The sequence below is a fragment of the Quercus lobata genome, chromosome 10 (genome assembly GCF_001633185.2).
Source record: "Quercus lobata isolate SW786 chromosome 10, ValleyOak3.0 Primary Assembly, whole genome shotgun sequence".
NCBI lineage: Eukaryota > Viridiplantae > Streptophyta > Magnoliopsida > Fagales > Fagaceae > Quercus > Quercus lobata.
Genome location: NC_044913.1, coordinates 445,607 through 470,377, shown reverse-complemented (window position 1 = coordinate 470,377; position 24,771 = coordinate 445,607). Strand labels below are relative to the sequence as shown.

Here is a 24,771-nt window from a genome sequence, read left to right as displayed (position 1 = left end):
TGAAACGCCTTATTACTTAGCAACCTGTAGGGGCTGTTCATTTTTGGGTTATATGTCCTCGGATGATTACCTTCTACACCGCACCGAGCATTCAGCTGTCATCTCGGCTATTTTGGGGTAAGTATTGTTTTCTCAGGTCGTATTATTGTGCCAAACAATTCTATTAAGTTCATAATAATATCTTTTCCTTAGCAAGGGTTTCGACCCTAAGTGTCATTTGTCCAAGTTGGCATTATTGTGTCGAACAGCTCTCGTAAGTTCATGATAACGTCTTTTTTCTTGGTAAGGGATTTCGGCCCTAAGTATTGTTTTCTTAGGTCGGCGTTATTATGCCAGATAGCCCTAATAAGCTCGTCATAATATCTTTTCCTTTTCTTTTTAATAAGGATTTCAGCCCTAAGTATCATTTGTTCGATTCAGTATTATTAAGTCGGATAGTTTCAATAAGCACAGAGCAAGATCTTTTTATTAACTGGGATTTTGGCCCTAAGTATCGTTTAGAGTATAGAAGTAAAAAAGAAGTCGCAAAGTAGTGCATCTATTTACGACATAACCATTTCAAAAAGAAGGGATAGAACATACGAAATAAAGCAATGATGATTTTTATTAATATAAAAGAGTATTACAGTGTACAAAGAAGGGTTTAAACAAACCTATATAGAAAACGAGTTACTAAAACAATAAAAAAAAAAAAAAAAAAAAAAAAAAAAAACAAACAAAAACAACAAACGAACAGCCAGAAATCTTTTTCCCAGCCCTTCCTTTGGATCCTTACTTTTCCTTTTATACTGGCCTGTATCCTTTATCCAACGTCCACGTGTAGGATCGACCTTTCCAAGACTGATACTTGTACCATCAACCCATACCTAGAGTGGTTGGGGGTGGTTGTAAAAGTTGAAGGGTATGGTTCTGTCAGGTGCAGAGTATTGAATGGCAGTAAGGGCAGCTTTCCCTTTGTCCTTGGTTGTTAAACTATCCAGCGTATCCTTCCCTATTAACATAGATATTTTTAGATTTTTTCCAAACTGTTCATATACCGTTTTTGTCCTTCCTTCCAAAGGGACCTCGGATATGCCGAGGACTGAATCGTCCTCGGCTGTGTCCCAAGACTATTTTATACTTGTATTACCTATCCTGGGCTATAACCTTCCTCAGCTCGAGTCTTGGGCCCCAATGAACAAATGGGCCAGGGCCACAAATTATTGGGCCCCACAGACATATATAAATATTGTCAAAATTAGACTTCTCAATAAAATAGAAAATACAAGGAATTTTATTACAAAATTGAGTGTATAATCAATTATAAATTATTTTCAACTTTCATTTTGTTAGTTTAGTTGCAACGTATTAAGAAGTAATTTTTTTTTTTATATCAAATAGAAGTTAGTTTGAATTTTAAATGTACTAATTTAAATTGAAATCTTACTATATATATTTGTTATTTTGGAACGGTGAGTATTTTTCTAGATGAGATCGGAGCGTTCGGTCGTTGCGAGAGAGACAGGAACAAAAAGAAAGAAACAAAGTCAAAAGTTAGACCGAACTCTTTTTCCACTCATCTCTCAAACCTCACGCCAAGAAGTTGAACCTGCGGGTATAAAAAATCTCTGTATAGTAAACCCTATCTTTCTAGTCTTCGATCTTGTTTCTTCTCCTCTTCCTTCTTTCCATCTTCTGCTACATATTTTGTTCATCAAATCACTTCTTCTTTTGTTGATTTAGCACCCGCATCAACGTAACAAGTATAGCCCTAGTGAAATTTATATTAACTGCATGATTTAGCACAACAAACACAACAAGCTAGGCATCATCAAGCTGAAAGTGCTGGATCGACAACACGGGAAGAGGCCCTTTCCTTCCAATGAAGCGGAAGAGAAGGAGGAGGATCATATGTTTCCTGTCTACTCAGCTCGATCCCAACAAGATATGTCTGCCATGGTCTCAGCCCTAGCTCAAGTTATTAGTAACACTGATCAAAACCCAGTTCAAGTGCATGGAAATCCAATAATCACATCCCAGTCTGGCACAATAAGGGAACAACATCAGTCTCAACCTGCTGTAGATCAAGGTATCGTACATAAATAACTAGCTTTTTTGCGTTATGAAATCACTTTTCATTCATATTTTGTTGTACCAATAATGGATGATGACAATAGTATATATTTGAGCATATTTTCATCGATCCATGTTGCATTCACAAACACAGACTGAAAAATCATTAGGGTTGAATATATTGCAAGTTCATGTGCTCCTATTTTCCATGTTTAATTTTTTTACAGTATCAGTTTTCATTTATTTAATGGTTGATTTCCCCCCCCCCCCCCCCCCCTAATTGAACAATATTGAATCGACCCAAGTGCTTTAATGCTCTTGGCTGTGAAAGGATCGATGCAAGTATTATCATTAACTGACTCTCCTAGTTATATGTTTCTCGTGCATACCTACCTCCCTCTTACTTGGACTACTGGTTCTCTCTAAGGTTTATGCACTTGTATTTATCCATATCATGCACAAGTTTCTCTTTATTTTTTTTCAATGTATAAATTTTTTTTTTTTGACAAGTGTAAAGTCTATTTTACCTTAGGTTTTATTTCAGAAGAACTAGATAATGCCACTAAGATACAAGAATTATAAATTTCTCAATTTTAATAGTGAATATTACAATTTTACAAGTCCTTTTTAATTGATGCATAGTCATCAATATCCTTACATAAATTTCATGTCTAGACTTTCTCTATTTTATGTAGTAAAACAAAAACATTTCTGTGAAGGGAACACAAGGAGAAGACACTATAGAGGAGTAAGGCAGAGACCATGGGGAAAATGGGCAGCGGAAATTCGAGACCCAAATAAGGCCGCCAGAGTTTGGCTTGGCACTTTTGAAACAGCTGAGTCTGCAGCACTTGCTTATGATGAAGCAGCTCTCAGATTCAAAGGAAGCAAAGCTAAGCTTAACTTCCCGGAAAGAGTTCAAGGGACAAGCGAAACAGGTTACCTTACAACTGGTTTGGGGACTGAACAAGTTCCTAACCCGATTCTTCATCATGCCCCTCATCAAACTACTTCTCAACAAACATATCCCAATATGTTTCAATATGCACAACTTCTTCAGACTGGAGATAGTAACTTACATTATGTTAATGTGCCAAGTCTCTATGGGCAAGAAAGATTTGCATCACAAACTTCATCAACTACCACATCTTCATCATCTTCATCTTCATCTCCCATACCAACTCAACAACAGCAACAATATCAACAACAAGAGCTTCTAAGATTTCCAACGCACTTTGGAGGTGGTTCTTCTACTAGTTCTAATCCTCGTAAAAACATGAAAGACTTTTGAGACCAATAATTCAAAAGGACATATTTATAAGGTAAAACTAAACGATTTGGTGTCAAATATGTTATACCTTTTCCCACCTTTTTAAATTCTTGCTTATGAAACTTTCTTCTATTTATGACTCAATTATTCTTATTACCATATTCTCTAGATTTGAACCACTAAGAAAAATGAATCATTCAGCACTGCCGATTCCTGTGTAGCCGGTAGAGCTGAAGCCGTAAATTCTATACTTACAATAAATTCTCTATGTTTCATGCATGTAGAAAACATTCAATCATGTGGAAGTGTTAGGTTCCATTTGGTAATGTTATTTTAGTAACATTATTTAAGTATTGTGGAAATACGTGTAAGTGAAAAGTGTTGTGAAAATACGTATAGGTGAAAAGGTGTTGTGGAAATATATGTTGTGTTGTTTAAATAATGAAAACTGTTGTTTAAACAACACGATCAAACAAGTCCTTAATCTTCCAATAAGTGTGGTGTGAGGGTTAGAGCCTTTCCGACTTTATTGGGGATACTTTAGTAATAGGAAAATATCTTTTCACATTAGTTTATATCTACTACTCACGTATATATTCACGATTCATGTGGGAATATCCACGTTTTAATATATAAAAGTGGATGTGAAATAATTAATGCGAAAAAAAGTTATGTAAGAGAATAAAAACCTTTAGTGATAACCCCAGCCCCCAAACACAACATTATTGTATGCTAACAACAACACAAGAATCATATTCTGAGTATCTGGGTTTCTATGGTGATAATTAATTAACAACCTGTACCCTCTGCCGATATATATGTACCTAGTTGATGAATAATAAGTTGGCCAACCTCTATTGGCAATATGTGGTGGATGCTTTCTAAATAAAATGGATTGGTTGTATCTTGTAATATGATCTTTTTGAAATGGATCGAAGTGTACAGTTTAACATTTTATTTCTAATATCTGTATGTGTACAAAATATCATGTTATTTTAAATTTTAAATTGTATGTACCTTGAGAGATTTGTAATGCCTGTTCCTTCATATATCAAAAGTGTTCGACCATAGTAAACCTACAGGAAAAGTAGTTAAAAGAAATAAAGAAAGCAAAACAAGTTGTTTTGCTGGTTTAGTAAATTAAGCATGGGTCAATTGCTATGCCAGGGGTCTCTAAGTGATGAGCTTAGGGGATGATCAAATATACAAGCCAGGCAAGAACAGTTAGCTAAGATATGTAGTCATGCTCAGAAACTTCTGATGCTCTTACTTTTAGAAAAGCAGGATGTACTGCCACTGCGTAAAGTGCGCGAAAGCATGCGATGGCAGACAACATGTGTTATAGTACAACATGTGTTATAGCACAGCATGAAAGACAATTTATGTTCACACGGAATAAGGAGGAAAGACATGAAATTAAAAGTACACGAAAATATATAGTACAATATATTCTATCGGATGCTGAGGCAAACATAAACAATTGTGTCAATAAGTCATGATATGATTGTTAGTTAGGGATGAGAATGGAGCGGGATGAGATCAGTTCAGGGGTGTTTTAACCCTGTCCTGTCCCCTTTTTGGGATGAAATTGGGACAAGTTGAAAGTATTTTTTTTATCTGACCTCGATTTTAATAAAATAGAGATAAAAGAGAAATAGGATGGAAACTATTGTATCAGCAGGTTATGATGTGGTGGTTGGTTAGGGATGGGAATGGAGTAAGATGGGTCTAGTTTACGGGTGTTTTACTCCTCTTTTAGGGTGAAAATAGGACAAGTTAAAAATATTTTGTTATTTGACCTCAATATTAATAAAGTAGAAATAAAAGAAAAATAGGACGGATAATAAAAGAATGCTAGGAGAGAAAAAAACAAACATTTGGAAAATGATGATGGAATATGTCAAAAAAATATTTGAATTATAAATAGGATATCCATAGAAATAATTAAATTACATATATATGTGTATATATATATACACGTAGTAAGGCAGGAGAGATGAATGGGTCAAACAAAATACATCTTTATTTCATACCTCTTGAAAAGCGGAAAAAGTCTGCTCAGAATAAGGTGGGTGATTTTTGTCATCCCTTTATGCATACCAACCATGAAGAGCACACGAGGTGTAATTGATTCCATTCCATAGCTCATCTCTTAGAATCGGAAACCACCCTTTGGATTTCCATTTATAGATAGATTGAAGCCAAGGTAAGATTTGGTACATTAAATAGATAGCTCCTTGTAGATTTGATATCTCTCTTATTTTGTCTAGAACCGAGAATATTATATAATAAGGCCAAGTCGTCGAGGAGGTTCATTGGTTGACAATCACAAAAGATATAGATTGGTATGAAAGAAAATCTGAAACTATTAGAGGACGACTGACGATTGGTCATGGAATTCGGCTGTTGAATGATAAAGTTGAGCTCAAAACACAAACGGTGGGCCTTGATATTGCTACTTGTTTGCGCAATTGGCCTGTCTGACTTTCTAGTTGGTCAGCTCTCACTTCCAACCTTTTTTTTTTTTTTTGAGAAATAAAAAACAAGACAACTCTCTTATTATTATTTTTTTTTAGAGAAAGTTTCAACCTATGACGTCCACTCCTGATGATAACTTTTTATCATCAGACCAAGATACCAATCAGTTTTTGATGTAGGCGGGGATTAAACAACAAATCTCTTATTTAACCATCAGAAACTTTACCAGTTGAATTAACTGGAACCCACTCTCACTTCCAACCTTGATTGAGTAAAACAACACAATACAACAAATAATTTTTTGTTCTTTCTTAGAATGTCAAATTTAAATCTAAGGCATCTTTATCCTTTTAAAAATTAAGGATTTTTTTTTTTTTTTTCAAATGTAATTTATCAATGTGTGGTCTAGAGAGTTGCATTTTGTTTTTGTGAAACAAACACACACATATAAAGGGAATGAAATAAATCCTAATACAAAAACACACCACAAACTATACTCAAAAGTAATGAAAACTTTAAAAAATTGGTAGAATACGTTTAAAGAATTGCACTTTAGTTACTTTTGATTCGTAACTTTTAATATATTAAGATTATAGTGAGGTTGTTGTATATATATATATATATATATATATATATATATATATTTTAATTTTTCAAAGAATGTGATTTAAACATATAATTTTATAATGATTTTGAGTTGTTTTTATATTGAAATTAAAACTTAGATGGATAAAGTGCTTGATTAGTAAATTGAATTCGACCTAGAGCACATTTAGGTAAAATGTAATTGTCTTCATTTAAAGTTTTCAAACCCAAGTATGACTTTTTTTAATTACTAAATTTGATCTAGGTTGCTTAAATAACAACATTGCAACCGAATAATATCTAATTAAACCTCTTTGTGTTTCACTTTTGCTCAAAGTGTATCATTAAGGTTCTCAAGGACTCATTTCCAATTTTGCCTATAATTTTATCATCCTTTTTGGCACCATTACTTTAACAATATATAATACATCTTAGAGTTTGAACCATGATTTCAATTCTTTAAATTTCAATTGTAATTATGGTATCATATAGTTGCAAAATTAGTCAAATTTAAATTCTCTCAATTAGTTTTAGTTAACTAAAAATAATGGAAATCCAATGAAGATATGTGCACCCCATTTACAATGTGCCCCCAAACTATTACTATATTACTATGCATGATTGACATCCTAATTTAAAACAAATGTATCAATGTGCCTCTGCAATCTAAATTGAAAGACAAAAATTGGGTGTAATCACAAAAATACTCTCATCGATTGCAATGAAAAAACACATTTTCAACCTAATTTAACTCTCAATTTTGACAGTAAGGTGTATATTGATACGATTCTTTCAAATTAAGAATTGTGTGAAGTGATCGTTTGGGAGTACATTGTAAAAGAAGTGAAAGTTTATGAAAAAGTGTAATTTGCATATTCATTAAATTTTTGTTAGCTACTAGGATTTTGTATGCATGATTAAAACTTTTTGCGAACCCTGAATGGTTGATCTAATGGTTTCTAAGACCTCATGAGATTCTCATGGATTCAAAACTTCTACCTGGCAGCTTGGTGGCACCCCTCAAAGATTCCTTCTTATAATTAATTAGTTACTTAATGTAATCCTTCCTAATAATATTCTTTACATTTTCTCATATTACTTTTAATTGATAATGATATTTTAAAATAAAATAAAATATATAAAAAAAGAAAAAGAAAAAAAGATTGTATCGACTTCAAAAATATGAGGTTGACATTATGCTATGAAACTTTAAAGTATAATTTGGAACTAAGCTCAAACTCTGGGATTTTTCATGAGAATATTTCAAAATTATAAGCAGGAAATACAATGTCATCTTGAACAGACACGTTTTATGCATTTTTGGTAAGAATCCTAATGTAGAAGGGTAAAGAGAGCTGAGTGATTGCAAATAAAGATGCCTAACATTCTCAGTTTTCCCTTGACTTTGATAATTGAAAATGACTCTGGTTAAAAAAAAATGATTAATTACTTTTCTTAATCCGTAGAACCATCAAAGCCACTGAAAAAATAATAATAATAAGTAACGCGTGAGGCATGTTTTAGTTGGTACAAAAAAAGTTCATAAAAAAATAATTAAAAAAAAAAAAAAAGTTGGTACAAAACAAGACAAATTGTGCCTTGTTAGCAAAGAAAATAATTATTATAGCAAGAAGACTTTTATTGAACTCTTTTAATAATATGAACACTAATTCACACTCCTCCAAGACCAAAATGGAATGCAATCAAATATCATGACGAATGCAACGTTAGCATGAATTATTGTTTGGGTCCATATTCACTTAACATTACTGTACAATATCACTTTAACTTGCTAAAGCATAAAGAGCTAAACCTGCTGAACTTCCTTTTTTTTTTTTTTTTTTTTTTTTTTTTTTGGCTTACAACAAAGTGAGGTAGGGGATGATTTGAATCTAAGCTCTTTCTCTGTGGAAGAAAAAAAATTAGGTAATGACATTTTTTTTTTTTTTTTTAGAAAAGGTAATGACACATAACAATAAGGTTCTTAACAATAAATAAAAAATTAAAAAAAAAAATCAAAGTTTAGTCTCAAAAATTTTTAGATCAACTATGAAACTAATTATAATCGATAATTGTATTCTTTGAAATGCAATGCATATCTAACAAGGAACATTCTATTGTATATATGTAATGTCCATTTGGAACAATTTATTTAGTTGAAACTAAAAACTTTTTGTTAAAAGTGTAGAAAAAACGTTAAAAAATAAGCTGAATAGTATAGTGGGACTCATGAATAGTAGCAAAAATAAATTGAAAGTAGAGATAAGCTGAAAAATTCAGCTCATCCCAAACGCACATGTAGTGAATCCATTCATAATAAATTCAAGAAATTTTATGTAGATAATTAACTAACAGCAATTTGGATTTTTTTTTTTTAATTTAGAAGTAAACTATAAACAAAATTCAGTATATAAGATGAGTTTGACAACATCTTTAAGCTTTAATTTTTATGTACAACTTTTTAAAATCTTATTTTTTCTCATATTTTTCAAATTTTTTCAAAGTATAAGTAAACTATAGTATATTTGCAACAAAAATTTTTTAACAAAAAAATTAAATAAGTTGTTTCCAAACACTCTCACAAAGTATATTAATATTAAACATAGACGGACCACAAAGTCTTGAAACCAAAAAAATTAATAAGATGCTGTATGTTTAGTTGAAAAAGTAAAGGAGAGTATGGTCAAAAAAAAAAAAAAAAAAAGAAAAAAAAAAAAAGAAAAGAAAGTAAAGGAGAGTAGAATGGGTATGCTGTAAACCTCGTATGTAATGACGGCAGCCAACCCGAGTAGCGATCACTAGGTGGTACTTGGTAGATAGATTAGCTAGGGCCGGCTGACTCTGCCTTAGTCTCCACGCAAGTGTAAAAGTGTTCGAGAAGAATAGATTGTTCGCCTAATTATGACTTCGGCGCCGACTTAGAAAAAAAGCTTTTGTCGGGGGCTGAGAGCCTCTCCCAGTGTCAAACTTTTCGGCAAATGGTTCCTCCCTTTGCTTCCTCAGCACAACAATCAGAGGCCTGGTTTAATAATTTGTTAATGCTTAATATGAATCCACCTCCCCACCTCCTCTCTTTGCTGCTGCTGCTCCCAACTTTTCCTCCTTTTTCATTTCTTTTAAGCAGAAAACAAGGAATATTATTATTAGTTTCATTATTGTCAATTATTAGAGAGAGACCCTTCATTTCAATTCACACATCCACAATCCATTACAAAAATAATTGATGTCTATATCTTCCTATACGTGGTCACACTCACACACACCTATAAAGATCTCTAGGAAGTGGAATGACTAATTTAAATAGAGAAAATACTAGAACCATAACTTTTATCATAATTTTTGTCACAACTTGCTCACAGGTCTACAACTCCACCACTCATCACTTGTCACGTGAATAAGTTGTGACAAAAATTGTGGTCTTAATGATTAACATTGCTCAATAGTCAATAAATAGAGGGGGGAACGTTGAAGGGAAACTAATAAACAAATGAAAGAATTAAAAGTAAAACCTTGAAGCCAATCCATCAACCCAACCGACCCAAAAGAAAAAAGAAAGAATGAAAGATGTGGTCAACTATATGCGGTGAGATGGACACATCAATCCCAAAGCCAGGGCAGCACTGCTGCAGGTCCAACACTCACTCTGTGCTCTGTAGAAAATGAGTATCATCATGTTCATTCTCCGCGTGATGCCCATACTCTCAAGTCTCAAACTCAAGTCAAGGGCCCAAAAAAAAACTAAAACTTTGGTCATCACCGACAGGAAGATTAAAACAAACCCCCTTATTCAATTCACATTGCAAATACAACATGACATAACGATATGCTGTGTGAGAGCTTGACTTAATCACTCTTCGAACCACAAGAAGGAGAGCAAAACTGCAAACACCGCTACCAACTACATTACAAAGTCAGCAATCAGCAGCCAGCCTACCAAACAGCAGAGCAGAGCTGCCAACGAATTGAAATTGCCACTACAACTACATTACAAACCAATTAGCAGCCAGATAACATCAAAACAGAGGCTGCTAGCCTCCAAAAAACAAAAACAAAAAAAAACCTACTCAGCATTTTGTTTTTTACTCTTTTTCTTGTCAACAACCAGCATCTCACATAATGACATAATTCCTAATAGACTTCAGTATATCAACCTCATAATGACACCTTGCTTTCCTAACCCATCTGTAAATAATGGTCAATGGTAAAGAGTTGCAAATCAAGCCTTCTCGCACATTCAACTCTTGAAACCTCCTTCCTTCATCTTGTTATCACCCAATGCAATTCATCATATCCCAAATGCCAACACTGGTCTTACATAAAGACACCTCACCACATCCTTCTAGCAAAAGAGCATTCAAAAGATATAAAAACATTTTACTCATTTTATTATATCCTTTACAAGCAGCCAACATATAAAAACATGCTTAGAATATGACTTGTGTACCAAAATCAACCTCCACCAGCTACTAGGCTAGTTGTTTTGCTAACAAATACATGTAAATTATCGATGATTGGGATAATGGGATTTAAGGATATCAAAAACCAAAACATTTGGAAGAATGCTAGGTTGCACACGGCAAATCTTGAAGAGTATAAATTATCTTCCTTTGAGAGTATGGATCCAATGCTTTAAACTGTTCTGCTACCTATCACGGCGTTGCCTGTGGCCCTGACCAATGAAACACTCAAGTCATACCCTAAATATCAGAGTACTTGCATAAGGAGTGCACTCAACAATCAGGGAATAATTTGTCAAATAGACATCTACAAAGATATATACAAATGAAGATATATGTAAATACACCTTTGAGTCACATACAAATGGTCATTGAACCCATCCCGTCTCTAAGCAAATTTTAAGTGCATCAGCAATGCATTCCAATAATCAATTTTCAACCATAATTTCATTAATCAAATTACACTTTAAAGGTGCAAAAGCAAAACTTTCTTGCAACCGGTATACGAATGACAGAAATACTAGGCCAGTTTATATTAGTGCTATGACAACTCATGCAGATCAAACTGCAGGAAGGCAACTATTGGATCGCTAAAAGGGTAATAGGGCAGTAAAGCAAGCCTCAAGGAGTTGTGGATTTGTAGTTCACTGAGCATTCTTTTTGTAAGCAGCTTCTAAGCATTCTTTAGCTCTATGAACCTTTGATTGAAGGTAAAAGCTCCCACTCTTCATATTCCGCTCAAACAGGTTGTCATACCTCTGTATACAGCAGATTGTCAGTATGCTGCTAGATATCAACCACAAAAGGATTCAATACTGCAATCTCTAAGACATATAAATCTATAGCATAAATGAAATGTAAAGCAACCTTTAAGATCTCCTCCCACGATGAGTGTTCAGTGACACCTAGTACCTGCCTTGCCTCCGGCTCGGCCATAATTTTGGTTGCTCTCCTAATATTCTGTGCTGCTTCTTGAGCAACACCAGATTTTGAGGCATCTGCAATCATTCACACAAGTTTCTAAGCTAAAAATTTCAATAAGTTTTGCGATAGCACAACACAATAGATTTGATAGTGAACTTCAGATAGAACATACTTGCAAGTGCCTGCCGGTATGCCTGAACAAAAGACCTTGCCACTACTCCAGAGCCCAGCACAAGCAAGTTAGCAAGAAGTCTTGCAGCCTGTACAAACAAATAACAGAAAATAAACTACATAACATTCTTCTGTCATCTTCCATTTTTTATTAGGGCTGTGCCAGAACCTTGCATAAAGAACCCAATAGTAAAACATTGTAACTGATTCACAGACATATGGATGTACAGAGTTGGCCAAGGAGAGTAACAAACTAGCAACAACCTTCTCATAAAGTATCAGTAACTGAACAGTTAACTACGGTTAACAAAACAATGGATTTAACAGCAGACCTAGCAGCAGGGCTATCACAGAGGGGCAAACTTGAATACCAGCAAAAGCAAATGCATGACTGACAAACCAAAAGAAATCAACTAAGCTAGACATAAGCCCAATCAATACATGACTGGCATCTATGATCCATTCTAGCAAAGCATCCTAAACATTAGCAATCAGTTACTTCATAACCACAATTTAGGTCATCAAAGATTAAGTTAAATAGCCATACCATAAAGAAGTTCTTGCCACTCCTATATTTACCAATAACAAAATATGTAAGCAGCATGGTTGTTCAAATCACAATCTCGATAGTAGGATCATATCATCCTACCATCCAACTCACCCAAAATGACTAGGATTGGTGAGGAATCATAATCACCTTCAAGATCAGTGGAATCGTACGATCCTATGATCCCAGAAAAATCCCACTCCCTAGTTAGAAAATGACCAAAGAAAAGGCCCAACAACCCCAAAATCTCCCCTAATTGCCCAAAATTTCTTTCAAATCCCCAAATTTACACACACACAGCGAACTTGGAGATTAGAGATTAGAGGACCTAAATATCTAATTTCCGCTGAGGAGTTGCTGCCAAGGCTGAGATTATGATGAGTCACTATCAAGGCTAAGCTGCTGAGAAGTTGTCGCCACCATCGCTGACTCGCCGTATCTTTTTTTTCTTTTTTGGCTTCGTTTGAACGATTCCTTTGAGTGGTAGGTTCAATTCAGCAAACAACCATTTTTGCTCAGCTTATTTAGAATATTTCTATTGATGTAATCATCATAATGGGCTCTTTGTTTAGAATATTTTTCACGTGGCTAATTGCTCTCTGTTTCGATTATTTTGGAATGGCTGATGGCTCCCTGTTTTGATGTGGTGGAAGCTTCATTTGGGTTAGTGATTCAATGGGTCGGTACATTTTTTATTGCTTTGTAAATTTTTTTTATATTTATGGCTTTATTATTGAGAGTCATTTATAATCAAGTAAAACTTTTTTTTTTTTTAATTATAGATAATATGATAATTCTATTGATTATTCAACCTACAAAGTCACAATCAATGTGTTTTTCAGTTTTTTTTTTTCAACAGGAAGTAGGATCTTAGGATCCTCAATCTGATCCTATTGATCAAATTCATGAAGCCCCTCCACCAATCCTTTAGGATCCAATTTTAAAATCCTAGAGAAGCAGTGTACTACACAGGCAAAATGAAAATGTGCAAGAAGTCCACAACAGCAATAAAATTTCAGAAGTCATTTACAAGGCCCCTCATATATTATATAGAAATAGCCACCTGGGCAACAATAAGGTGCCGCATGGAAGCTTTTGCAAGGCTTACTTTTAAAATGTTTCAGAAGCAATCTTCTTCAAGTGCATCCATGAAAGCCAGGCATCAATTAACAAAGTGGCCCCGAATATGAGATGCCACACTCACACCCCTAGCCCTAGGTTACAACTCATACCAAGCAGAGCAGGGGCCTTCTGGATACTCAGCAGAGCTCAAGTAAGCTCATCACTTGCCAGTCAAGAGGCCCACTGGCCGCTAGGTTGCTCGTCAACAGGCCCAATTCCACAAAACATCATAAATAAGGAGAAAAGGAACTTATATATCTATCTGGTTAAATTATAAATACTGCAATCATACAAAAACATGAAAATGCATAAAAGGGTGTATGTGTGTAGAGTATTAAGTATACCTACCATTACTGAAGAGCCAGGAAGTGGAAGCAGCAAATGATTTTACTTCAGAATTCAAGAAACCTAAAAAAGCAGAACTAAAAGTGTCAGATATGTCCTTAACAGGGCCGGGGCCGGCCCTTCCCTTAGGCGAGTTAGGCAATTGCCTAAGGCCCCCATGAATTACAAAAATAATCCTTTTAACCAAAAAAACAAAAATTTTGGTAAATCCTATTAAACATTGGTTCTAAACAAAATCATTGACCAGATAAACTACAAATCCGGTCTAAGAGATTAACCACAAAACAATCACAAATCAAAACCCTAAAAATTTTACCTTTCTCTCTAGTCTCCAGTCTCCACTGTTCGCTCAACAGACAACAGCTCAAGGCTCAAGCAAGGCAGCAAGCTTGAAGCTCCTCCGCCTCAGCCTCTCTCTGATTCTCTGCTCTCCGCCTCTCTCAAGTCTCAACTGCTCACCTCACCTCAGGAATCAGGTATAAAATTATAAATATTTGGGCCATTTTATTTGTTAAGAACATAAGATAGCTTTGTTTATTTGGGCCCTCCCTGGCTGCCTGGACCCTCCCTGGACTGGGCGTTAAGTTTGGGCCTTCACGTTTTTTTTTTTTTTTTTTTAGGGTGGGTCTTAATAATAGGTATTGGCTGTGTTTAAATTTTTGTTATGCTTATACTTAATTTTTTTTTTTAATTTATGCCGGTTGAGATTATTAAAAACTTGTTATTATTCAATAAAACTACAACAATACTTTTTATATAAATCAGGTTCTATTTCTCATTTGTTCTACACTTGAAAGTTATTTTTTATTTTAGTCTTTATAAATATATTGTTTGATTAGAAATGTCTATTAGAAAATATGCATTTGGATATGAAAAACTAAAAAAAAAAAAAAAAAAAATTAATTGAGTCTCAAAAAGGATTAATGGATAAATTTGTTATTAGTAATAAACAAAATATAACACAAAATTTAGATGAAAATATCACAAATGAGTAAGAAATTCACCAAAATAATTTAGAAGAAAATGATGTTCAATTTTGCAATACAACAAATCTTGATAATGAACTTCAAAATAATTTAGAAGAAAATGAAAATAATGATGAAAAATATTGTAAGAACTAAGTATAAGACTTCTGGGCCTTAGATCACTTGGGCTCACAATTTATTTGTAGTGGGCTTGAGGATTTCCTACTATGGGTCGTTCTCGGCAGAGAGACTCAAAGCAACGCCCAGTTGATATTCACTCACTTGACTGTTTTCTCTCAAATTTTCTGAACCCTTTCTTCTCCCAACTTTCTTCTATTTATAGCCAAGGTTAGTGGGGAGATTATGATTACAGCCACCGTTAGTGCTACTGAAGGTCCAATATTATTTGATTAAAGTGGATGTTTAGGTGAGAGGGCGGTGCTGCATTTATGATCTTGGAACTTGGTTTCATCTTGACCGATTATGTTCGGCAACTCAGTTTCCTGTGCATACCACATTTTCCCGAGAACGGTTCATATACTTGACCGGGAACGTTTGACCGATCACCTCTTGGAACTCAATGCCCTACACTCGTCTGTACATTAAGGAAGCTTCAAGAAGGGCGCAGGATAACTGGACCTTTCTACTGGACCTGCGCCCAAGGCCGGTATGGGACTAGGCCCAGGGCCTGTATGGGCCTGGGATCTCGGTGCCGTACAATTGGGACTGGCCCAGGGCCCGTATGGGCCTGGGATCTCGGTGCCGTACAATAGCCCCCCCTTGATTCATACTCGGTCGCCGAGAAGAATCAAGGAGCTGCCTGGGCCTTTTGACCTCGGGAATCTTCTAGCCTGGGACTTATGACTATTACTTCTTATTAATATTCATCTCAAAAGGCGTGCCATTTCGCGACGCCAGGCGCAGTCGTCATTATTGCCTGACGGTTCGTGAACCGAAGCGGCGCGCGAATCGGTTACGCTTGGCATTCGCTGGGTCGCTCGTAAACTGTGCCCATTTATTGCTTGATTAAGCGTTTCTTCTTCCCCCATTTCTTTTTGGCTCTATAAATAGTCCCTCTCTGAACACCATTCCATTTTTCCTTCGCCTCTGATCTTTAGTGCTTACTCTCTGCCGACCACATTTCTGTGCGCTTGCTTGTCCAGTGTTCTTTTCCTCCTTAGAACCCAAAGTAAGTTTTTCTTCCCCTTCCTGTTCCTTCAGCTTTATTTCTTTGAGTTCACTTTTGTAGTTTTAGGCGTTATAGATGGGTTACTCTTACCTCCTAGAATTCCCGGCTGCTTTGGCCACCTTTAGGAATAAATTTAACATTTCCGATGACGTGGATGTGGCTTACTGCCATGAGAGTGATATTGAACTCCACCGAGGGCAGGGTACAGCCTTCTTTCCTTTGATGTCCATTTTAGAAGGTGGGGTCAGGTTCCTCGTAGATCCCCTCTTGAAAAACACACTCACTTACTATGGGTTGTGCCCTGACCAGCTTCCCCCCAATTTTTACCGGGTAGTTAGTTGTGTCAGTAAGTTGAACCACACCTTTAACTTACAGTTAGACCATCATGACATTAACCAAATGTATAGTCTCTGTGGGAGCAAAGCCACCAATTATTACCTAAAGACAAGAGATGCTCGAGTACGGCTGATATCATGCCTACCTGATTCGAACAGGAACTCCGCCGGGGAGTTCGTTAGGGTGCTCGGCAATTGGTTTGCCGGGGAGATCCCTTGCCCCCTTACACGGCGTGAAGTGGGTTCGTACCATCCCCTTCATATAATTGCTTTCCTCCACCTCTTCTTTTCTTCTTATTGGAGTAAAAAATTTTTATTATTAGAGACTAATGCGTCACCTGTTCTTTTGCAAACGGCAAAGTGTTTGTGCAGGACCTCAGAGCCGTCCACACCAAGGATTTAAACTTCGTCCTCCATTCCGAGATATACGTGCATTGGGACGGACAACTCCGGGTCTCGCACTTGATCCTCGGAGTGGAGCCGGTTTATTCTACTTGACAGCCTTTCAAGCAGGCACTGATAGTTGACAGCCCCTTGCTATCATAAATAGACGTCCGGTACGTAAACTTTTTGTCGTCGAAGCTTACAACCGGGGAAGCGAGGGAATTTGGTCGGCGGTTTACTTGCGCGGACGAGCTAGCCCCTTTGCGAGACGAATCCGCAGAACAAGCATCCCGGCGCCTCAGGGAGATAGCCCACGAAGCCATACGGCAAGAAGACCAAGCGCAAGAGCAGCCCATTCCCGAGAATCCAGCCGCCATCCCTCAACAACAAGTGATAGAAGCGGCTGCTTTGCTAGCTGAAGCTATCCAACCTAGTGGAAGGATGGTATCAAGGAAGGTGATGACAATAGAACGGTTCGTGCCCGGTGCCCGGCAACCCAATCAGCCCCCGCCTTCCCAGGGTCGGGGTCAAGTGCCTCAGCCCCCACCCTCTTCGCAGGCCGGACGTGCCCGAAAGAGACAAAAAGTTACCGATCAACCTTCCACGGGCCCGGGAGATGCCATTGTCCAAACTCCTTCCCGACCAACACGTGGAATCATTATCCACGAGCCGCCAACTGAAACTGGCACGGGAGGCGCGTCCTCCTCCCAAGTGGCTCCAGTGTGGAAGCCAAAGTTCCTTTTGGACGGCAAGCCATTGCCCTCAACTGCCAGTGTTCGGATGTGGAACAAGGGCGAGGGTGGCCGTATTGCCCAAACTTTGGCTAAAGCCCTCCAACTTCCCGAGGACGTGCATGCCTTTGAGGAGGGATCCGAGGAGTCTGTGGGGCGCCGGTTAGAGTGGCACGCCATTGCGGTAATTCTTTCGTCTATCTACTCCTTCATACAGATTTCCTTTTGTTTCTTTTCTAACCTTTGTGCTTGCTAGGCCGCTCAAATGGCCCACATTGTGGTTGCCCGGGCACGTGATCTTGCCGAGGAAAACGAGCGCGAGAAGGAGGCGCGGGAGTCAGCGGTGAAAACGGCTAAGGAAAAGCTGAAGGCTACTGAGTCTGCTGAGAAAAAGGCTGCTGCTGCGGAGAAGAACCGGGCATTGGCCAAGAAGAGGTATGCGGAGCTCCTGACCCAGCAGAATGAGACGGAGGTCAAGCTAGCCCAAGCCATCAGCCTTAACACCTCCAACGCCGAGGAGATTGCCGACCTCAAGGCAGGCTTGGCGGCCGCAGAGCAAAAATGGTACGATGTCGGTTTTGCTGATGCCGAAAATTCCGCAGAGCCGGTGGTGGCTCGGGCTTGGAATATGGGTTTTGAGGCCGGGTGGTTTGCCGCTCTCCAAGCAATGGGAGTTCCCGAGGATTCGCATCTGAGAGACCCCGGCCAAATTCCATTCCCGAGCCCTGCACCTGCCTCCCAGGATGCCCCGGTTGCTGTTGACGAGGAGGAGACGGCCAGTATGAGGGAGCTGGTTGAACAAATCGATGCTCACGCCGAGCCCGAGGAAATGGAAGCCACCAGTATCCCGACTGTGCAGGAGCTTCTCGGTGAGGACCCACCTTTCCCCCTGACCGTCCAGCAGGAAGTGACACCGCCAACCCAACCTCCCAGCTGATTTTACTTTTATTTACTAGCTTATTTTTAATTTGTTGGTTTTATTTGCCTATGTCACCGGGATGTGGTGACTGAACAATTGTCTTAATTTGTTGGTTTTATTTGCCCACGTCACCGGGATGTGGTGACTGAACAATTGCCTTTATTTGTTTAATTAGTAGTTCGTTTTCTTTTCCCGTTTCAATTTGTTGAATGAATTTATATCTATTTATGTGTTTTGCTTGAATCATGCCAGTGCTATGGCCGCTTAATAGAATGGTACCCCCGAAAACCTGTTGTGCGGCGTTTTGGGTAATTTAAGAGCGCTAATGGACTTAGTATTTGTAAAAGGGTTAGGTTTTCACCAGGCTTTGGTTTAACCGAGAATCGTGTTTTCGTCCTTAGAGTATTCGCTTGTAAGGTTTCCACTTGTTCGGAGATTTGAGTTTAACCGAGAATCAGGTTTCTGTCCTTAGAGATTTGTTTGTAAGGTTCCACCTGCTCGGCGATTTTGATTGAGCCGAGGGTCAGGTTTCTGTCCTTAGAGATTTGTTTGTAAGGTTTCCACCTGCTCGGCGATTTTAATCGAACCGAGGGTCAGGTTTCTGTCCTTAGAGATTTGTTTGTAAGGTTTCCACCTGCTCGGCGATTTTGATCGAGCCGAGAGTCAAGTTTCTGTTCTTAGAGATTTGTTTGTAAGGTTTCCACCTGCTCGGCGATTTTGATCGAGCCGAGGGTCAGGTTTCTGTCCTTAGAGATTTGTTTGTAATTCTCTTGGTGTGTGGTTACGGAGTCAAAAACAGCATATACAAAAAAAGTTCATCATGCTCTTAATTTCAAATGAATACAAGTTCTGGCTTACACCGATGATTATGCGTAGAATTTCTTCAAGTTGTTGGCGTTCCATGGTCGGGGGAGCAGCCTCTCGTCAAGGTCTTCCAAGTAGTAGGCCCCTGCACCCGCGATGGCTGTGACTCTGTATGGTCCCTCCCAACTCTGAGCAAGCTTCCCTGCAGCCATGTCCCGCATGTTCCCCACTACCCTTCTTAACACTAGTTATCCGGTACTGAATTCCCTGCCCTTTACATTTCGGTTGTACCTTTGGGCCAGCTTCTGCTGATACTCGGCAAGCCGTACGGTCGCGGCCTCCCTGCATTCTTCTAGCTAATCCAAATGCTCCATCATCAGGTCGGCGTTCTGTACGGGGTCAAACCCGGCGACCCGTGCACTGCGTAAGCTCACCTCGGTTGGTATCACTGCTTCTGCTCCGTATGTCAGAGAAAACGGGGTTTCCCCAGTGGATCTCCTGGGGGTCGTGCGGTAGGCCCACAATACACTGGGTAGCTCTTCTGCCCATCTTCCTTTCGCTCCATCCAACCTTCTCTTGAGCCCGTTCAAAATAGTCTTGTTTACTGCTTTAGCTTGGCCGTTACTTTGTGGGTATGCCAGGGTTGAATACTTGTTCTTGATGCCGAGCTCGCTGCAAAAGGTCCGAAAAGCGTTGCTGCCGAACTGTAGCCCATTGTCTGTCACTAGCGAATTCGGCACCCCAAACCTTGTAACTATGTTTTTCCATACAAATTTTTTCACGTCAGTATCCCGGATATTAGCCAAGGCTTCAGCTTCAGCCCACTTTGTGAAGTAATCTACAGCCACCAATACAAAACGGCGGTTCCCCGTTGCTCGAGGGAATGGCCCGAGGATGTCAAACCCCCATTGTGCAAATGGCCACGGGCTGCTGACAGGATTTAGACGTCCTGCAGGCTGATGGATCATTGGGGCGTGCTTTTGACACTGTTCACAACTCCGAACGTATTCGGCGGCATCCTTCTGCATCTGTGGCCATCAAAACCCCTGTGTCATCGCCCTGTGTGCTAAAGATCGTCCCCCAGCATGCCCGCCGCACACTCCCTCATGCAGCTCGGTCAGAAGCTCTTTGACTCTTTCGGGATGTAGGCACAAGAGGTAAGGGCCTACGAAGAACCTTCGGTACAACTTTCGGTCCGAAGACACCCAGTACCTGGGAGCCATTCGTCGAATCTTGTTGGCCTCGGCCTCATCCTCTGGAACTTTATCTTCGGCAAGGAAGTCTATGATCAGGTTCATCCAACATGGACCAGCCACTGCCACCTGCGCAACCTCTACCCCGGCCAGGTCGGGAACACTCTTCACACAGATGCTTGGCTCCCTTATAAGTTCTATCGTGATAAGCATTGGCGTGTCCTCGGTAGCCGATGAGGCTAACGTGGCAAGAGAGTCAGCGTGCTTGTTTTGTGACCGGGCTACCTGGGATAACTTTACCGTTCCAAACTGACCGATAATCTGCTTTGCCGTACTTAGATAAGCTTTCATTCGGGGGTCCCGAGCCTCGAAGTCCCCAGTGATCTGATAAACAACCAGCCGAGAGTCCGAGTAGATCTCTACGTCCTTTGCGCCCAGATGCAATACTACCCTCAACCCGGCCAGTAGGGCTTCATATTCGGCTTCGTTGTTCGAGGCTTTGAACCCCAATCTGAAGGAGTGTTCCAGTCGTATACCCTCAGGGGTGATTATGACAATACCAGCCCCGGCCCCCATAGCATTTGATGCGCCGTCCACAAATAACCTCCACGGGCGAATCTCCGCACTACAGATTACCTTGCCTTCATTCTTGGGTGTAAATTCTGCGATGAAATCAGCAAGAACCTGTCCCTTCACCGAGCTTCTAGGTCGGTATCTTATGTCAAACGATCCCAACCGAGTCCCCCATTTGGCAATCCGCCCTGTGAAGTCGAATCTCTTCAACAGTGACTGCAATGGATACTCGGTGAGGACGAACACCGTGTGTGCCTGGAAGTAATGTGGTAACTTCCTCGTGGCGTGCACCAGGGCCAAAACTAACTTCTCAAGAGGCAGGTACCTTGTCTCGGCATCGACCAAGGTTTTGCTCACGTAATACACCGGCATTTGCACTCCCTGGTTCCTTAGCAACACAGCACTTACGGCATGATCGGTGACTGCAAGGTACATAAACAGATTCTCGAAAAGCTTCATCACAGCTCTCGTCCCATCGAAACCCCTTCCACTTTTTCAAAAGCTGATAAAACGGCCGGCAGCGATCGGCAAACTTGGAGATAAATCGGTTCAGGGCGGCTAACATTCCAGTGAGCACTTGCACCTCTTTGGGATTGCTTGGTGGTTTGAGGCGGTTCACGGCTTCTATTTGGTCGGGGTTAGCTTTTATTCCCCGAGTAGAGATCAGATATCCCAGGAACTTACCAACCCCCACTTCGAAAGTGCACTTCTCGGCATTCAGGCTCAATTTGTGTCGACGTAGTATCTCGAATACTCCCCGGAGGTCTTCAGTATGCCGTGACTCAATTCTGCTTTTACCACCATATCGTCGATATAAACTTCAACCGTGCATCCAATTTTTTCTCGGAACATTCTCGTCATCATTCGCTGATACGTAGCCCCGGCGTTCTTCAATCCAAACGGCATGACCTCATAGTGATAGTTTGCATTTGGGGAGATAAATGCTGTCTTTTCTCGGTCTTCGGGCGCCAAGGCAATCTGGTGGTAGCCCTGGAAGGCATCTAAGAAGCTCATCCTCGGGTGCCCGTATGTTGCATCTACTAGCTGGTCAATCTTGGGCATCGGGAATGGGTCCTTAGGACATGCCTTGTTCAAGTCTGTGAAATCCACACAAACTCTCCATTTCCCGTTCTTCTTCTTCACCACGACAGTGTTTGCCAACCACTTCGGGAAGAATATCTCCTTTATGGCTCCGGCCTCCTTCAACCGCTGTACCTCCAGGTTTACTGCATCGACGTGTTCTTTTGACGCTCTTCTCGATTTCTGCTTCTTCGAGGGGAATAATGGATCCACGTTGAGTCTGTGGACAATGAACTCGGGATCTACGCCGGGCACTTCATACGGGCTCCATACGAAAACATCTATGTTCTGCAACAGGAACAACAACATCTCTACCCTTTCCCGGTCATTCATGCTTGTACCTATCTGGAAATATCTGTCAGTATCTGGGAGAATTCTTACCTTCAGCACCTCCTCGGCAACGTCCGCCCAAGTTTCCCCCTAGGGTTTCTGTAATTGCGATGAATTCTCTTTCTCGGTATCCTCAGTTTGACCGAGCTGTTCCTTCTCCCACCTGACCGCGGCGACAAGGCGCTACCTCGCCACCTGTTGGTTCCCCCTTACTTCGGTGACTCCATTCTCAGTAGGAAATTTTACTTTCACGTGAAGGGTGGATGGAACAGCCCCCATGGCGTGAATCCACGGCCTTCCCAGGATTGCGGTGTATGGTGCGAATGATCGGACTACTATAAATGTAACTATAACTCCCTTGCCTTCCATGTCCACTAGGAGAGAGATTTGCCCCTCGGGAATTACAACTCTCCCATCAAACGAGACCAACGACGTGTCATACTTTGCCAAATCCTGGGTCTTTAACCCAGGCCCTTCAAAGAGGTCCGGGTACATGACGTCAGCCCCACTTCCTTGATCAATCATTACCCTCTTCACCAGGAATCCGCCTATCCGGGTTGTCACCACCAAAGCATCGTTGTGGGGTTGGACCGTTCCTTCCAAATCGTCTTCTCCGAACGAGATGGACAGCCGTCCAACTTTCTTTTTCTTCTTGGATGATTCTCCCTCCGCGCAGGCCACTGTCAATACCCTTTTTGCCGCTGCTGCCCTTCTTGGTGCGGCGTGGATGACTTCGATTACCCCCAGGGGCGGTGGAAGGGGATTCCTTTTCTGTTGGGCGCCCTGCCCGGTTTCTCGGTCAATGGAATCTGCTACAAACTCTTTCAGGTACCGGCCCTTACTAGCTGTCCAAGATGATCTTTTAATACCCGACACTGCTCGGTGGTGTGCCCCTTGTCTCTGTGATAGGTGCAGTATAGGTTTTGGTTCCTCCGAGATGGGTCGCCCCCCATTTTATTCGGCCACCTGAAGAATGGCTCGTTTTTTATCCGTTCCAAGATCTTGTGCACGGGCTCTTTAAACACCACATTAACTCCTTCGATCTGCACCTCTGGTTCCTGCATTCTGAAGTCTCTTTTCGGTTTCGTCGGCAAAATGCTTTGCCGAGATCTCCCCACTAAAGGAGCTTTCCCCCTGCTTTGCAGCCGGTCATCCTCCAGGCGTTTGTACTCCCCTATGCGTCTCATCAGTTGCCTCATATCCTCGGGGGGTCTTCTCGTCAGTGACTCCCGTAATTCAGAATCTTCAGGGAGCCCCATCCTGAAGGTGCTTGCTGCAATTTTCTCGTTTCCTCCACCAATCTCGTTGTAGAGTTCCCAGTATCGGCTGGAATAACTCCGAAGGGTTTCCCCGACCCTCATCTTCATGGAAAGTAGTGCGTCAACCGGTTGTTGCACTCGGCTGCATGTCACGAACCTACTGCCGAATTCTTGAATCAGCTCGGCGAAACTGTGTATAGAACCTTTCTGCAGCCCATTGAACCATCTCAGTGCAGTAGAGCCGAGACTAGAGGGGAATACTTTACACATCAATGCATCGTTGTGCGCATGCAAAGACATCATGTGGATGTAATGGCTAACATGCTCCACGGGGTCTGTCCTCCCCTCATACGAATTGAATGGTGGTCGTGTGAATCTGCTCGGCATTGGGGCCCGTTCAATTTCATCGGAGAATGGTGACTGGGCCGCCATCCGCAAGGCTCGGTTCATGGCGTCCATGGCGGCATTGTGGTGCAGTCGTTCCTCCGGCGATTCTGATCCTTGGTGATCGTAACCATGCGACCGTGAACGGTTCCGCCGATGACGTGGTTCCCGTGGTTGCCGGTGTGACTCGTGGGAACGCGATCGGTCTCGGAATCGTTGCGTACTAGATCGGTTGGAGCCCTCGCCCTGGTTTCTCCTTTGCTGGGGATTGCGATTCCTTTCATGTCGCCGACCCCTTACTTCCAGCTCTAGATCCATTACCAGTCTGCGTAACCGCTCCAGCTCTCGGTCCCTTTCGTCATACTGCCGATGCGCCGAGAAGTCTGAAACCGTCCAATGTGTCTGAGCCGACCCCTCTCCCAATCCGGACATTTCCTCCCCTCTTGGGTGCTCCCTATCTTCCCGCCGTTTCTGCCTTCTCTCCCTCCACGTTGACCCCCGAGAAGATCCCATGGAGCCGCTCGGTGCACGCTCTCCTGAACGCTCCTCAGACATTCCTGTCGTTTGAGTCTCAGTCGAACCACAGCTTTATAGGAGGGCCCCACGGTGGGCGCCAATTGTAAGAACCAAGTATAAGACTTCTGGACCTTAGATCACTTGGGCTCACAATTTAT

At 40.6% G+C, this 24,771-nt stretch overlaps 2 protein-coding genes and 1 long non-coding RNA gene across 4 annotated transcripts; 1 reads left to right on the top strand and 2 right to left on the bottom strand.

Annotated features, from left to right (window-relative positions):
* The first annotated feature begins 1,458 nt into the window (after positions 1 to 1,458).
* On the top strand, positions 1,459 to 3,385 carry LOC115962996 (ethylene-responsive transcription factor ERF113). Of its 2 annotated transcripts, none has more exons than XM_031081878.1 (2): positions 1,459 to 2,068; positions 2,748 to 3,385. In XM_031081878.1, exons 1-2 carry the CDS (start codon positions 1,891 to 1,893, stop codon positions 3,341 to 3,343), a joined length of 774 nt encoding a protein of 257 aa, XP_030937738.1. In that variant the 5' UTR covers positions 1,459 to 1,890; the 3' UTR covers positions 3,344 to 3,385. The 2 variants fall into 2 exon arrangements, with proteins under 2 accessions (XP_030937738.1, XP_030937739.1); XM_031081879.1 differs by having other exon boundaries at positions 1,461 to 2,068; positions 2,772 to 3,385.
* LOC115962997 lies at positions 3,225 to 5,558 on the bottom strand. The gene is made up of 3 exons (XR_004085658.1): positions 5,356 to 5,558; positions 4,340 to 4,398; positions 3,225 to 3,311 (listed from the first exon to the last, which is right to left on the bottom strand). It is a non-coding gene; the product is annotated as an uncharacterized LOC115962997 (long non-coding RNA).
* Positions 5,559 to 11,124: 5,566 nt separating this feature from the next.
* Positions 11,125 to 14,434, bottom strand: LOC115962546 (mitochondrial import inner membrane translocase subunit PAM16 like 2). Its single transcript, XM_031081399.1, has 5 exons — positions 14,268 to 14,434; positions 13,955 to 14,014; positions 11,939 to 12,026; positions 11,710 to 11,840; positions 11,125 to 11,600 (listed from the first exon to the last, which is right to left on the bottom strand). The coding sequence occupies exons 2-5, from the start codon at positions 13,955 to 13,957 to the stop codon at positions 11,487 to 11,489; spliced, it is 336 nt and encodes a 111-aa protein (XP_030937259.1). The 5' UTR covers positions 13,958 to 14,014; positions 14,268 to 14,434; the 3' UTR covers positions 11,125 to 11,486.
* Between the last annotated feature and the right edge of the window lie 10,337 nt (positions 14,435 to 24,771).